Below are 16,250 nucleotides of genomic sequence, written 5' to 3' on the forward strand. Positions count from 1 at the left end.
TTTTGGCCTCAAAAATGTAAATGGCCTCAATATTTCATATGCTAATGGTAACAATTTTCAACTCTTTGTTGACTAAAAGTTGAAAATGGCATAAAAACAACAGCCAATTGCATAACAATTTCACCCAAATTTCCAATAGTATAAAATGATGAGGTGATGACACTTTGGAGAGACATGGATGTAAACTGAAATGGTTGGCGGAGGCACACGACCACGACGCAGCAATTCTAGCTTTTGCTCCTGGGCCTGTAGAGACCCTGACCCAGCCAGCGTGGTTCATCTATTCCCATTTCAGAAAGAGGGGAGTGGGCCAGAAGAGCCCACTGGAGTCGGGTCAGCTGGAGGACAGCGACTAGCCCACAGGCTCATCAGCCATGTGAGAGACCACATTTAGCTGAGTCAGAGCTCGCTATCGAAAGTCAAACAAGTGCAGTCCAGTTTGAGATCAGTATAACACAGTTACAATGAGGAGTCATTAAAACACGGAAAGAAACACAAGTTGAATTTCTTTGATAATTTATTTTTAAAAAAAAAGTGGAAAACAATGGACTCTATTTATTAACATTTTTTCCAAAGTGGCCACATGTTACCGGTTTTAGAGAAAATGCATTGAGGCTCCATGTGCTGTTGTGCAGAACGTATTGTTTTTGACAGGATCTGGTTTGAGCGAACCGTTTGTGTGGGTCAACATTTTAAAAGAGACAAAAAGTAGAAAAATTTGTTTTTGATCAAATATCTTTAAATAGTTTTTTCTAAAGAAAGCGTTCTCATGTGATGTGTTCAAGGACCGTCGGGAAGATGAGAATCGGACGGTAATGACAAATGTCACGGCTTCTGGTCGTGATGAACGGTGTAGTTTTGCCGATTGTTTAAATATAACATGCTTTTAAATCCCGCCCACAGGTTTTAGGATCAGAGGGTTAACTGACCGACGCATCACATTTAAAAGAGACGACAGGCTAAAAACAAACCTGCAAATACCATCGATCCACGAATTTTCGTTCTGCTCCATAAATGGACGTTAAAGATGAGAAATACGGCACCGACATCGTGCCAGAGCGTCGTTACGCTCGGCTGTAGCTTCCCTAACGCCATTCAATAATCCGGTGTTTCTGCAAACCATCACCGCAGTGAAACCTCACTCATCGTTGTTATGACGTCAGAGAGATGATCGGGGACTCGTGCTAGAATCGACTTAACGCAATGCTTCAGAGAGTGTACTACAGCCGGAGTCGCGTGTCAGATAGTGGGAGTGTCATCATGACAAAGTTTGAGTGGCCGCGCCCCTCCACTGACCCCTGCACCACCTCCTCTACTGATCCTGAATCAGCTGCCTGTCCTCACAGCGACCCTCACTGCCACTTCCACAACCTGTCCAGGCATGAGTAGGCCAGACTGTGTGTGTGTGTGTGTGTGTGTGTGTGTGTGTGTGTGTGTGTGTGTGTGTGTGTTCATTCTGTGCTATATTTATCCATTTTATTCCACAAGAACAGCCAAGGGTCCACCAAGCATGGGGTCTGACTCGCTCTCTCTCTGTCTGTCTCTCTCTCTGTCTGTCTCTCTCTCTGTCTGTCTCTCTCTCTGTCTGTCTCTCTGTCTGTCACTCTCTCTGTCTGTCTCTCTCTCTGTCTGTCTCTCTCTCTGTCTGTCTTTCTCTCTGTCTGTCTTTCTCTCTGTCTGTCTTTCTCTCTCTCTGTCACTCTCTCCGTCTGTCTTTCTCTCTGTCTGTCTTTCTCTCTCTGTCACTCTCTCTGTCTGTCTTTCTCTCTCTTTCTGTCTTTCTCTCTGTCTGTCTTTCCATCCCTGATTACGAGTGTATGTGTTACTGTGTGCTTGCATGCTGGTTGCATGTGTATTTGTTTGTCCATATTAGTGCAGCTACAGCAGAATAGTTGTGTGTGTGTGTGTGTGTGTGTGTGTGTGTGTGTGTGTGTGTGTGTGTGTGTGTGTGTGTGTGTGTGTGTGTGTGTGTGTGTGTGTGTGTTCATCCGTCATCCTGATAGCTGCTCCAGTCTGTCTCGCCATACTCCGTCCTCATGCTGAGGTCAGCAACCCCCCCCCCCCCCCCCCCCCCCCCAGCAGCAGCAGCTCTTACATAATGTGGAAATTTAGTTTTCACACTAAACTCCAGACAAGATATTTAAGTCATAGATGCAGAAGTCACACTAGACTAGACGAGATTAGTCAAAAGTGAACCGCAAGTCAATGAGCCCAGCTGTGGACGACACGCTGCGTGTCCACAGAGCCCTGAAGCTCCGCCCCCAGCTCCTTAACAGAGCACTGTGTGCTTGTTTATGCAAAGTTTATTAATATGTCTAAATTGCAGCAAATTCGACAAAGCACTCCACAGGGTCCCCGGCAACACACCCACCTAATGTGAAGTGGATCAGAGGAGAGGTTCTGAGATGAGAGAAGAACACCGACGGACGGTAGAGATTGCATGTTTTATTGTTAGATAGCTGTAGTGCGTATGAACCGTACATTACAGGCCCGACGTTAAACTGCAACACAATCCCAGTAGTGATGGTCTTCACTGGTCTGTAAGGAGGCAGTTGTTGAAGGTCAAGTAGTCCTGACGAGTGATGACGCCGCAACGAGCCTCCTGTTGGGCTTGGACTCTCCCACCGGGGACGATTCACAGGACGTGGTCCAAAACACACTCATTTGGTGCCTCGCAGTCTTCCTCGCTCTTTCAAGCTGAGCAGTTCTCCACTGGTGCATTAACCACAGCGCAGTGTGGAGACGAGAACTGAACTGAACCCCTGAAGAGCGTCTGAGCTACGAGAAGGCCTTAGGTACGATAGCGTTTACTGAGCCAAATGTCCCGGTTACCGTTGTTTCACTGCAGACAGACACTGAATCTAATGTTTGATTGAGATGGTGACGGCAAGCTCCTGTGTATACTTTTGTAGAGGTAGCTTCCATCAGTTAGAATAATATGAATGATATAAATTCTCTCCTGAAGTGCTTGTGCACACATTTGGGTATCTGGAGTAACTAACCCACAGACTGAAATATCCTGGTCAGTTTTTCTGTAGGCTGTCTAGATCAGAGATCATGTGATTTGAACATGTGACACATGATTGAAAAAGTCAGTCAGATCGGTTTCTCTCCTTCCTATGTCAGGCTCATTAGAATAGACCCCCCCTCTTCTCCACCCACAACTACCGTTGCAAAGACGCACCATATTTTTCTCGCGAGCCAATAACAGCAAACTGGGTTTTTTTCATAACGGGGACAAGTTCTTGTAGAATCCCAAAAGTATGAACCCGAGAAGGACACGACTTGTCCCCTTAAAACCCTGTGTCACTGTCTGTCTGTCTCTTGCTCTGTTGGACTGTAGCGATGTTACTATGTCCCCAGATCTCACAGATTGACTTGGCGAGTACAATGTTTTAATTCTGATTTAAAAAATGATGAGTAATAAAAACATACGTATCAGCACCACCATAGTAGGCATCTGCTGTGTCGCTCTAGTTTTTTTCAACTCGGCCTGCTAATGTGTCTGCTCATTTTGCCCAAGAGATGTTTTCTTTGAGCGACGGCTAACTTGTGTAACCTCCCTCCCCCAATTCTAAAACCCCCTCTGGCCTCAGATGTAGATGAATGTATGTATGATCTACCGGGTCAGTGAGAGAGATTTCTCCACTAGACATTCTTTTCTCTACTAGTGAACCTGAATGCTCTTTCAAAGCTGCTCAGTCTGATTTCAGCACCTTGGACAGCGGCAAAGCCCGGCGCAGTGGTGGGGGGCGGGACATCTGCCCGTTTCCCTGCAACAGTTTTTGCTTCCACAGAAACCGCTCCGTACGTTTACCGTAGTCCGCTGGGACCTTGCATGTCTCCTGTTATCCTGTCATACACAGAGAGAGAGAGAGAGAGAGAGAGAGAGAGAGAGAGAGAGAGAGAGAGAGAGAGAGAGACAAAGACGAATGTGAGACCATAAGGACGCTGGTGTGCTTTTGAATCAATCGGTGACCCTGCCGACGGAGTGTTTCCTGCGTTCCCGTCCAGACAGACCGACAGACAGACAGACAGACCGACAGACCGACAGACAGACAGACAGACCGACAGACCGACAGACAGACAGACAGACAGACAGACAGACAGACCGACCCCACCGCGGCCCCCGTGTGTGTCTGATATGTGGAAGCGTTGGTGACTCTGGGTGGCGTCCTGTCTGTTCGCCTCACTGTCACCCTCTGTGAGCGCTGCTGGGAGAGGGTTGCCGTCGGTGCCTCCCTGCTCTCCCTCCCTGTTACTATCCATCTTTCCTTCCTTTCCTCCCTGCCTTATTTCCTTTTTCCATCTCTTGTCTTTTTGAGAGTGCGAATCCTCTCTTCTGCCTTTTCCCTTCGCGGTATGTTTTCCTCCTCTTCCCCTTCCTTCAAATGTTGTCGGGGGGGCGGGCTGAGAGTTGAAGGGTGACTACTTCAGAGAGGGAGAGAGAGAGAGAGGCTGAGGTCGAGGAGTGCGAGGGGAGGCGCTAGCCGGCGGGGCCTGGGACCTGAACCAGACAGACAGGGAAACGTCACACCACAACCCAGACTCCCCAACTGTGATCGCATTATTGTTTGTGTGTGTCTCTTGTGTGTGTGTGTGTGTGTGTGTGTGTGTGTGTGTGTGTGAGAGACTGGGGGTTCACAGTGTTAGTAGCTCAGAGCCAGCTGAGGCTGCAGTGGAGACAGACAGAGACAGAGGCACTGAGCAGCACATAGAAAACACCATGAAATGTTGAGTTGTGTGGGACTGGGATATCTGGATTTTGGGAGGAAATTTGTCAGGTGAGATGAGTGTTTATGTTTACTAAATGCCCACGTGTGAGTGAATTTTCTTTAGAGCGCACGTGGATTCGTGTTCAGCGGAGCGCCGTTCCAGTAGCCCGGTGTCATTAAAGTCCCGGTTTGTACGGCGAACGCGTCATCAGAGAGGAAGGCGACTGATTGTTCTGATGATCCGTGTTGTCACTGCAGGTCGTAAGCTGCCCGCGGGGGGACAGGCGTCGGCGTTGCGCCCGGAGCCGCAGGGAGAGGTGCGGCCGCACTCACTCGTCCAGCTGCAGGCCTCGGCTACAGACTTCTTATCAGGTACCAGGGTCAAGTTCACGAGTCCAGAGAGACACGAATGAAGGAAGCTTCCATGATAGAGCAGCAGTCGATTTTAAGTGTCGCTCACAATGTTTTGATGTCTCAACAGGCCATTTTAAGTTATTATTCAAAATGTAAAGAAGGAAGTGTATTAGTAGTCAGAATAACTGGTTAATAACATCCAGTGATTGTGAACTTTAGCATTACTGTCTATCTAAACTAATATGCAGTAATCAACAGATGTGGACTCAAGTCAGACTTGTGTCTTCACTTGGACTTCAGACTTGATTAACTTGATGTAATCAGGAGCAGAAGGTAAAGGACCATCTGTCACCACGACAAACAGAAGACTTGAGTTTAGGACCTATTGCGTACTTCATAGCAAAGATTTGACAATTAAAATGCGACTTGCAAAAAAAAAAAAATGTAGTGTAAAGTAATGATATGCAGTTATGGACAGTAAAATGTAGAAATGTCTGACATCAACACTTTTTCTCTCCTTGCTTCCTCCCTCCTTGTTGTCTACCTCCACCTCGCCCACTCTAAATTATTCATGCGCTCATGCACCTCCTACTCCATCTTCTCCTCCCTTATTTTTCCTCCTTTGTTTACTCCATCCATCTTTACTTCTTTCTCATTTCTCTCCCTAACCTTCTCCCCCCCACACTTGTCGACTCCTCCCTCCTTCCCTTCCCCTCTCTGTTGATCTCCTCCCTCCTTCCCTTCCCCTCTCTGTTGATCTCCTCCCTCCTTCCCTTCCCCTCCCTGTTGATCTCCTCCCTCCTTCCCTTCCCCTCCCTGTTGATCTCCTCCCTCCTTCCCTTCCCCTCCCTGTTGATCTCCTCCCTCCTGCCAGCCTCCATGGCGGGTTATTCAGACCCTGTGGGCTCTCAGACCAGCCCTGCCCACATGATGGATACTGGCCGGATGGGAGATTTTCCAGGTAGACTGACTAATGCTAACACTACTGCTACGATGATGACAGCAGTGCTAATAATGAACACACTTTCATTCACATGGGCCTTTCCCAACATTCAGTTGATGGGCGCTTCATAAACCTCAGCTGAAAATGTCATTTTCATTTTTTACATGGCAATAGTCACACAAAGTAAAGGCACAGGCTCCTTTGACATTGTCTCTACATCCTTCATGCGTTCTTCTTCTTGTTAACTCAAACACTGATCATTGTCTAGGGTTAGCTTGAGTAGTGCAAAGCTACTATGTGCATATGTTCACGTAGTCTACAGTCAACACACCTACACTGAGCACCAAAGATCTCAAGGTCTGGAGGAGCACATCATTACGTCCAATGAGCATAGCTCTTCATTTTACGAGTCTATGTGTTCACTCCAAAAACGTTTACATTATCCCGAGGAACATTTTGAGTGGCGATGAGACAGTCAAAGAAGGTCTGTAGCGGACCTGCAGTTAGTGGCTGTAGCAACTTCGAAACAGCAGCATCAGGAAGTTAGCCGACCCCAGCTCTGTAGTTTTCCATATTTGCGTTTTAATTCATTCTTCTCTAGATTTGGTAAATGCTATGCTATGAAAAGGGGTTGATATTTCTTTAAATACACCGTCTCCCATTCAATCGTGGAGGATGGTTAAAACTAACATAATGGTATTTCACAAGCTCCTTCGATCGCCTCGCTCATTACAGCTGTCTCTCTCCACACCAACAGCTGGTCTTGAGTCTGCGCTCGTAAAATCCCCCTCCTGATAAATGTGACGCAAAGCTCGTGAGCTGTAGCTGCTGTCACTAGCTTGGTGTGTGACACACACACACACACACACACACACACACACACACACACACACACGCACAGTATGAGCCATGAGGCTGAGCTATGCCTTTCACCATGCCAACCTTGGCATACCCAGCCTCTCTCTCACTGTTGCCCTAATGAGACCTGTCGTCTCGGAAGTACTGCTTCCGGCTTGTACTGTATCTCTCTCTCTCTCACACACACACGCACACACACGCACACACACACACACGCACGCGCACACACACACACACACACGCACACACACACACACACACACACACACACACACACACACACGCACACACACACGCACACACACACACACACACACACACACATTCCTATTATAGTACACATACAGTTGACACTTCTATGAATTCCTACAAAATAACCCATGCCACCACCAATGCCAACGTTTTATTCTGGTCTCATACGTTGCCCTCTTTGGCTTTTTTTAAGTCAACTAATGAATTCGTCGAGAGTCTTAGTCGACTAAGAATGTATTCAGCGGACAACGGTACTGTACTGTACTTTTTGTTCATGGTGAGATGAATAAACCAATAGAAAGAGTATCCTGGTCCACCTTGTTAGTGTTTGAACAGCTACTACAGCTGAACACTGTGCTCCTGCAGGCCAAACTATATACTATATATCCCTATGGGTCAAAGAGACTGTCCCATCTGTGTTTGCTGTTGGTTCATCTTTAACAATGGTAGCATCAGTGCTAAGAGAATCCCCAACACCGACCCTATACCTCTGTGATTGTCAGCCTTCTCCCAGCCCGGCGGGATGGGGGTCAACGTGGAGGTGGGGGCTGCACCCCTCTCTGCAGAGAGGATTCAGAGTCTAGCAGAACCCCATCGTGCCACACCCGCAGTGGGTTCAGAAGCCCCCAAAGAGCACAGCCCCATGCTGCCTGAGCCCCAGACTCCTCGCAGCCCTCTGGATCTGTCATCAGGTAAAAAACACCGTGTTAGATATCATTTACTGCATGCGCCCTGTGCTGCACCGTCTCATTCGTTCCACAGAGGGGCGCCATACACAGAGCAGCTGGTTGTCTTTGCTTTTCTATAGTTTCCTCCTCACACACACACACACACACACACACACACACACACACACACACACACACTCCGGCTCCGATGTGTGTTAGTCATACAGCTCAAGGTCAATGCACATCTAATGCTGACATGTGTAGGGTCTGCCATCATGCCATGACTGCTAGTCATGTACTGTATGTATATGTGTGTGTGTGTGTGTGTGTGTGTGTCTCTGTGTATATTCATCCTACAGAGAGGAGCTCTGATCCTAGAGAGCGTTGAGTCTAGTCTAGTCTAGTGGCTAGAGTCAGCTACTAGCGCCATGCTAATGTCCCTTGCGAGCGGTGAAACGATTTAATTTGAGTATAAATCAGAGAATAAAACTGTAATCACAGCGTCATAAGAAGGACAGTTCCTGAGGAAAACGATCTCATGATGTAGAACTGACTCTCAGATAAAAGCCGGTATTCAAATAATGACTGACGGAATAAATGAAGGCAGGTCACTAATGATGAAAATCTTTGGGGGAGTGAGATTACCATCAATGTCATGTCATGGTCAACAATCTGCTGCTCTGAGTGAATCAATTTAACAGAAAATATTATGCAGTTTTATTTTTTCAGGGATTGGGCTCACTGAGCCACCGGAACTACTTTTCATCAAGCACTGATCTAATGGTTTTCTCCTCTCTCCAGATGCACTTACCAAGGTCAGCGTTGGTGCCAACACTTCGCTATATTCAGTGAATTTTCACATCTAACCAAACCACCAGAAACTGCTTTGGTTTAAAACTGCAGCTAGCGGAGCCACAGCTTGACTCACAGCGATGAATCATTCACGAACTCTTTAATCAGTCTGCAACAGGTGGTGCTGGTGCTTGTTAACCCCTCACTGCCACCCTGAAATACACTGTAAGACAGCGTGTGTGTGTGTGTGTGTGTGTGTGTGTGTGTGTGTGTGTGTGTGTGTGTGTGTGTGTGTGTGTGTTGTGCATAGTCTCTCTTCTGGTATGTGTGTCAACTACTAGGTAACACATGCTGACTCAACAATGCGGCAGCCACCAACCCCCCCGTTTGCATATAACAAGAGGGAGAGTGTAGAAAAACCCCTGAATGGACTCACTGTCACTAGTCTGGATGTGTCATGTACTGTTCAATTACCATAGTTATTGCTACATGTATCTTTATTATGGAACGGTTAATGCGACAATTACTTCATATCGTCATCGCACGGTTTTAAAGGAGAGGTTGGGATGTTTTGAAGCCTGGTCGTGTGAAGGTACTTCTCCACAGTCGGTGTATTACCTGCAGTAGTTGGCGGTTGGTTTAGCTCAGTATCGATTACAATATGACTTGTTGGATGGTTTTCACCATTTCCTCGCTGGGTTTGTATTTGAAAGAGCTATTAATGGAATTGTTTGTATTAATGGAATGCTGTTTTTCAAACTAGTTATTAATTCAGAGCTACTCAATTTAGTTTTATTTATTGACTATTAACTTAATTCAAACACCCACAAGTACAAGACTTGGCTTTATTCCACTGTGTGATAGCGTTTGATCATGGGAGAATAGTACGATTTTAGCCACATTGCAAACTGCCTTTTTGATTTGTACAGATGTTTGAAACTAGAGAGTTAACTACATTAAGAATGTCACGAGAACCACTACTTACCGGTACCAAGTTGATGCCAAAATTCCTGACGGACCGGGAATCAGGGCTCGAGACTAATTCCGTCCAGGGAATAAGAGAAGATGTAGCATGTCACTTTAAGGAGGAGAGCTAGAAGCGTTAGCTGTTAGCGGCCGCCGGGCAGCACAGTCCTGCCTGGCTAAATAACGAAGCTAACGGCTACACACCAAGGTTACATTATGATGTGTTCAAGCTCTGTTCAGTAAAACAATTGTGTTGGGTGAAGGTAAATCGTGGAATTTCACTGATATTGGTTTTGACTACTAGATCTCTGGTATCGCGACATCCCTGAATTTCAGTACATGAACATAGAGTGGGAGGGCTTGTTGACCCTTCCCTGGCCTTATGAGGTTGTCAGACTCAATATTTAGTCATTCTATTTAGCCGATATCTTTTTCTGACTTTCCCAATTACTGCACATACAGTATGGAGAGGAGAGTTCTGTCAGGGGTTTGTTAATATGAAATATCCTCCAGAGAGCAACTGTACTATATGGGGGCTGACGGCTGCTCCACTTTAGCTCTTCTTCTGTGTGTGTGTGTGTGTGTGTGTGTGTGTGTGTGTGTGTGTGTGTGTGTGTGTGTGTGTCTATATCTATATATATATATATATATATATATATATATATATATATATAACTGAAAACTAGAAACAAACTGGGCCAAAGTAGAAGAACAACCCTCAGTGGGCAACTCCCCCTCTACTTTTGTTCCCTCTCGTCTACCTGAGCTTTATTCCACTAAACCAAGCTGGTTTAGTGACAGCATAGTTGCTTGTAATTGACCTCCTTTTCTATGGGACCATTAAGCAGTCCTTTTGTTTTTGAGCGTTTGTCTCCATGTACATTGGAACACTGTACATGTACTAGAGATCTGCACACACACACACACACACACACACACACACACACACACACACACCTGACTCTCTGTTTTGATTTCAAACAGAGCTCTCTTGCTGCCCAATAGTTTAAGCGTAAGCATGCACCGTTCTAGACCCGGAGGCTGCGGTGAGTCAGCCACCCAAAAGTACCACTCCTCGATCTCCTTTAATGTAATGCTCCCTGTTGAATGTGTCTGAATGTGTACTCTCATTGCCCCAAGCATTCATTCACTCAGCATTGACACAGATGGGATTTTTAAGACTGGAGATTCAGCTTGGGACGGACATATATTCATATTTGGTTTATTTTTTTGATCAACAAAACACACATGTTTGCTTATTTGACTAAAGTGTGACAGGTCCATATCTACAAAGGGTGTAGTGGTTAAGGCTCAGCTTCTGGAACAACATGCATCACCTCTGGACTTGGATTGAATTCCTCCAGATGCTTCCATGATGCTTCTGATCCATTGTGTCTTCTTCTCAGCCTTCCCACCATCTCAGCAAATAACACATATCTGTAATAGCTACTATCATTTTATATTCTCAAAAAAAAAGGTACATTTTCAGTGTAATGATCGTCTTTGTTATATTGTTTTTGCCTCTTTGTCTGATACCAGTTTGTCTGTTTGAATTAGACTAATGGAACAAGTTCATAATCACATAGCCACCTCCCCCAACTTTAAACTCTCCCCTCTTCACCCACAACAAGGTGCTTTAGGAGACTGCTGGCCAGACGAGGCCGGCTGCCTACCGTCAGACCTCCCTTTCAGCCCCAGCGTTTCCACGGTGATCAGTCGCCATGCCGGCCATCTCGCCGTCACCCCCGATGACCCACCCGAGAGTTGGCCTATCAGAGAGAGCACCGCCTATGCTGGGGGTGACGAAAGGGAGGGAGAAGGTTCAGACCGAAAACAGAAGAAGAAGAAGAAAAGGCGACAGAAAGATGAGGGATCTTATGAGCCCCTCGAGAGCAGGGCTCACCCTGAGGTGCAAACACAGGGAGAAAACACTCCCCCAACAGAGGAGTTCTACAACCGGATTGGCCCAAGGCGGGATAGAGGAGACGGTGGCTGGGAGGAGCAACTTGGGAAAAGCGGAGGCCGGGGGAAGAAGGGTAAGAGCAGGAAGAAGCTCCCGGAGGAGTGGGGAATGACGACAGAACCGTTTGGTTCTTCGGCCGCAGCGACCTCTCAAATTACAAAGGAGGTGATGATGGATCTAGGGAGTTCTGTTCAGGCAAACACGGCGGCCTTGTTTGCAGACAAGGATGCCAGCCAGAGCCCCTGGAAAAAGGATGTATTCCCCGAAGAAGGCCTGGTCCCTTCCCCCCTGTCTCGGGACCTGTTCTCACCAACAGTTGCTTCCATAAACCCACTGGTGCTGAACAGCGAGCTGAAAGCCACAGCGGCTCCGTTCACCATGCCCTTTGCCACCAACAGTGCAACACTAGGCTCCTCCCCCATGGCTCCCCGCCCTGGTGATCCATTTGACCTCCTGATGGATACTGAAAATGCAAGCTTAGGCAACAGCGGCCAGGTCTTTTCACCCGGCGGTGACATGGTTGAAAGCGGCACGTGTGACACAAGTTCCCTTCAAGAGCCTTGTGTGCGCGGCACGCCTGAGGGAGACACCTCAGCTTTCAGCCCCGCCTCCCAGCCAAGCCCAGGCGAGGTGTTAGCCTCAGCCCCACCTCTCTCACCCTCAGATGCCTCATGGCTCCTGAACGAGTCCAACATGAGCAGCAACAGCGAGCTATTTGACTTCAGTGACGTGAGCGCCGCTGGTCATCCTTCCACCTTGGGGCTGTCCTTTGACACTCCTAGCCCCGCCCCTCTCCGGTCCCCCAAAACCACAGCTCAGGAATTCCAACCTAAAGAGCATAAAGATGCCAAATCGGCCCAGAAGCAACCCAAGAAGTCTCGTTCTTCATCCTCCTCTGTAAAGATTCCCACCTCCCCAGGGGCAAAGAATTTCCCTCCACAAGCATCCCCAGCCACCAGCCCCTCCCCCCCTCAAGCAGCAAGTCCAGGATCTGGTCTTAACCCTACAGCTAAGCCCTTCTTTCCCAGCTTTGCTGATCCCATGGAAGAACCAGCCGTGGTCCCTCCAGTCACCCCCATCATCGAAGGTTGGTTGCAGTCAGCCCGGGACAGAATAGAAGTTAATCATAGAGTAACTAAAACATAATCACGGATGGTTTATTGTCATGCATGGTGTTTTCATCCAGCTTGAGTCTTGTAGATATTTGCAACCTAATTCAAATGCCGTTTTGGGCACGATCGATTGCTTGGGTGTCTTGTACTCATTAGGGGTTAGATGAATGATCAAACCCTTGCATGGACACGTTTGTCTATAAACCTGGCTGGGGCTTTCTGGCTTGTCCAATTTGGACTGTTTCTGACTAATGCATGGGCTCAAGTGTTGACCAATTGAGGCTGTGGATTGGCTTGACTCTAATCTGTGAGTATCTCAATTCCAAATGATGCACCGCTGGGATGTTCTCATAATTAACAGTGTTGCTGTTGACAGGTGTGCTACTACTAACCAATCACGGAGTCTTTCTCCTTAGCGACACCACTAGACACCCTCACCAAATCCAAACCAGCCTCCTCTTCCTCTCTCCTGTCCAGGTGGTGTGCTAACACTGTAATCATGCTCTGTTTCCTTTGCACCCAGGGGGAGGTGTCACTCTATGTTCTCTCTCGTGTGTCCAATTAACGCCGTTTTCCTCACTAGCTGCCTGTTTCCTAACAACTTCTCCTAGAAAAGGATGTTGAAGGAAGAATTTAGTTTTGTGTCACGTTAACACTCCCTCTGTTGTCAATCATCAACAGCTCACACTCTGTTGTGTCTCCTAAGTAGACATAACATTTGAAATGCATCAAATGGTAATTGTTGTTTTTGTCGATTTTACTTCCATGTTCTGTGATGACTGCTGCCTTGGCTGCTCCTCCATCATAGGTGAGTCCTATTTAAATTCCTTTGTTTATCCATCATTATTAAGATTATTAATGATGGACAGAAGATGCAGACAGATGAGTGCACAGCTCCTGTTTCTGAATTTCATGGTTAGTGTTTTGAAAGCACAGGAGACATCTGAAGAGTGTCTTTGTGGCGACGTTAGGATGGCATCTCTGGCTTCATCGAGTCACAACCCGTACCTAGGACCCGCCTCTCTACATGGATTAGTCATAGCGTAGCATTGGCCAGTTCCATAGACTCTAATGCATTTATTTCACATTTTCTTCATTTTCAGGCTGTTTTTTTTTTGGATTTGGATTTTGGATCCACTTAAAGACACAATGAGTAGGATGATGTTTTGGTCTGGGCTTCATTCACATGAAAGGAGGAAGGAAATACATTTGCATTTGACAACTTTCAAGACCAAATGATTTAAATAAGGGCTATTCACGTGTTCCTACTGGGAAGTGTATTTACTTAAATTCGGAGAAAGTAATTTTGGGCCCAATGGCATCACTTGATAGAAGTTGTACTTCCACTGTTTGGCCACTATGTAGAATTTGCTTCAAAGACCAGAACTCTTCCTGGGGGCTGGGTTGAGACCAGGAGGAGGGGCCAACTTTGAATATTACGCCAAAATCTTCCTCATTGTACCTTTTTAAGTGGTGTTTTGGGGCATATGACGAGGATTACGTTTTTTACGGCACCTCCATTCCAGAGAAGACCCTGGGGGAGTGAAATATCCCATCTGGCCTGGGAATGCCTTTGGGATCCACAGGGAGGAGCTAGGAGAAGGATATCTTGACCCCCTTGCTAGTTGTGTAGCAGTGTGACTCGTTAAGAAGAGGTTTTCAGCAGACTGGGGAAGAATAATGTTTATGCCGCAGATGAGCAGTTTGACTTGAGTGTGTTTAACAGACTAAAATCAGAGTTGAAAGATTGAGGAGAGGGTCAGAAGGGAGCTGTTGATCTACGTCACGTCCAGCTCTTGTTTTAGTGTCGAATGAATTTGTTGCACCACAGATGGGAAACCGAAAATAGAATAGATTGACACTTTGTGCTGTTGTGTGTGGGCGGACGTGTGGATGTGTCCTGTATATGTAAGTGCATTTTGGCGTTGTGCGTTTATGTGTATACGTGTGTGTGTGTGTGTGTGTGTGTGTGTGTGTGTTGCTGGGATTTATGGAGATGCAGAGTGGAATCATTTCCTCGTCTTTCCTCTCGACGCTTCCTGCCTCTTCCTCCCGTTGGAGCCTTCAGCTCTCCACAGGGACGGCAGAGTGTCAAACATTACCATTAGGCAGCTTCGATCAATACCTTCTGCAAGAACGGGAAGGGCTCGCTTTGAGTGGTTTCTTCCACTGCCATGTCGCATGGATGAAAATATGTTGCAGCTTTGTGGATGTTTATCAGATTTGAAGTACTTTATGCGCACATTGTTTTTTGTCTGTATTTTGGGGGGTGTGTGTGTGTGTGTGTGTGTGTGTGTGTGTGTGTGTGTGTGTGTGTGTGTGTGTGTGTGTGTTTATGAGAGAGAAAGAGCACGACAGAGTGCAGCTGGCTCTGTCTTCCCCTCTGTGTAATGAGACCAGGGGTGGGTCTCTGTCACCAAGAGTGGTATTTAAGCCTTGTACAGAAGATAAGAAGCCATGTGGAGCACAATAAAGAGCAACGCTTTGGAGGGTCACAGACAGGGGAGTACAGTACAGAGAGGAAGAGGGGGGTGGACAGAAAAAAAACAGGCTAAATCCATAATAAATTGGAGTTCGGAACAAAGAAAGGCTTTCGGATACCTCTGAAACATATTGTCTATGCACCACAGGTAGAGAGAGAGGCGAAGGATAGAGGGTGAGGAGAGGAGGAAGACTTGAGGTGGATAAAGGAATATGAAGAGTTGAAAAGAATGCTGACAGGGAACGGATAAGGATTATTTATAAACCCTTCTTGTAACGTCAGAGAGACGTACAGGAGTCAAAGCGAGAGGGAGAAGCCCGGATAGAGATGGAGAACGATGTAAACCTGAGGGAGGGGGACGTTTCAAACACTGAGGGAAGAGATAGAGGGAGGATCAGAGAAGTACTGAGCCTCTGGAGAGAACTTCAGAGGGACCAGGGTGAGGGAACATGGCAGCACTGGACAGGGTGTCAGTTTAACAATAAAAGAGCCAGTAGGCTCCCGACTGAAGCAGGTTCAACACATACCATTTCTAATTCATTGTGTATTTTTTTAGATCTACAAAAATGATTTTCTAACCAGTTTTCTGCCTATTTTGTAATTATTTTATTAGTAAATAATAGACAAGCCAGAGTACAAAGTGTACCCTTCTGACTGCACACGACAGCCGCCTACACATTTTTCAACCATATGGAAGTCTGCGTGCATCACCCACACACTGAGAAGTGCATATAAATAATGCACGGTGCATTGACTACAACTTCTAGTCTAGAGGTTCTGTTGGCTAAAATCACATGAAATAGACTTAAAGCTGCGCTAGTTGACATTATGGGCGTCGTGTGTTTGGGCCGTCCGCCTCTGTCTGTTCATCCGTCCCATTCTAGTGAACATGATGTCTCAGGAACACCTGGAGCAAATGTCTTCCAATTTGACACAAACGTCCACACAGACTCAGGGATGAACTGATCACAAGTTCAAATCCACGAGGAAATGTCACGGGAAAGAGGTCACTTGTGTAGAGCCCACGGAGAAAATATCTCCAGATAAAACACAGGTGCCAGCCGGTATGAAGACCACAAGTATACCACCGCTGTGGACCTGCCTCCCTGCACAGACACACACACAGTACACATCTGAGTCATCAA

The 16,250-nt window shown here is 46.7% G+C and overlaps 1 protein-coding gene across 9 annotated transcripts in view; it reads left to right on the forward strand.

Annotated features, from left to right (window-relative positions):
- LOC137871689 (microtubule-associated protein 4) overlaps positions 1–16,250 on the forward strand; it is an 83,244-nt gene that overhangs the window by 31,242 nt on the left and 35,752 nt on the right. For all 9 annotated transcript variants that reach the window (XM_068709576.1, XM_068709575.1, XM_068709579.1 and 6 more), the window contains 4 exons: positions 4,974–5,087; positions 5,944–6,030; positions 7,626–7,814; positions 11,180–12,598. In XM_068709576.1, coding sequence (XP_068565677.1) covers positions 4,974–5,087; positions 5,944–6,030; positions 7,626–7,814; positions 11,180–12,598 — 1,809 coding nt within the window. The remainder of the gene's footprint in view (positions 1–4,973; positions 5,088–5,943; positions 6,031–7,625; positions 7,815–11,179; positions 12,599–16,250) is intronic.

Source organism: Cebidichthys violaceus, unplaced genomic scaffold (genome assembly GCF_023349555.1).
Source record: "Cebidichthys violaceus isolate CVI_PGR_0920_01 unplaced genomic scaffold, fCebVio1.0.p SCAF_15, whole genome shotgun sequence".
Classification (NCBI taxonomy): Eukaryota; Metazoa; Chordata; class Actinopteri; order Perciformes; family Stichaeidae; genus Cebidichthys; species Cebidichthys violaceus.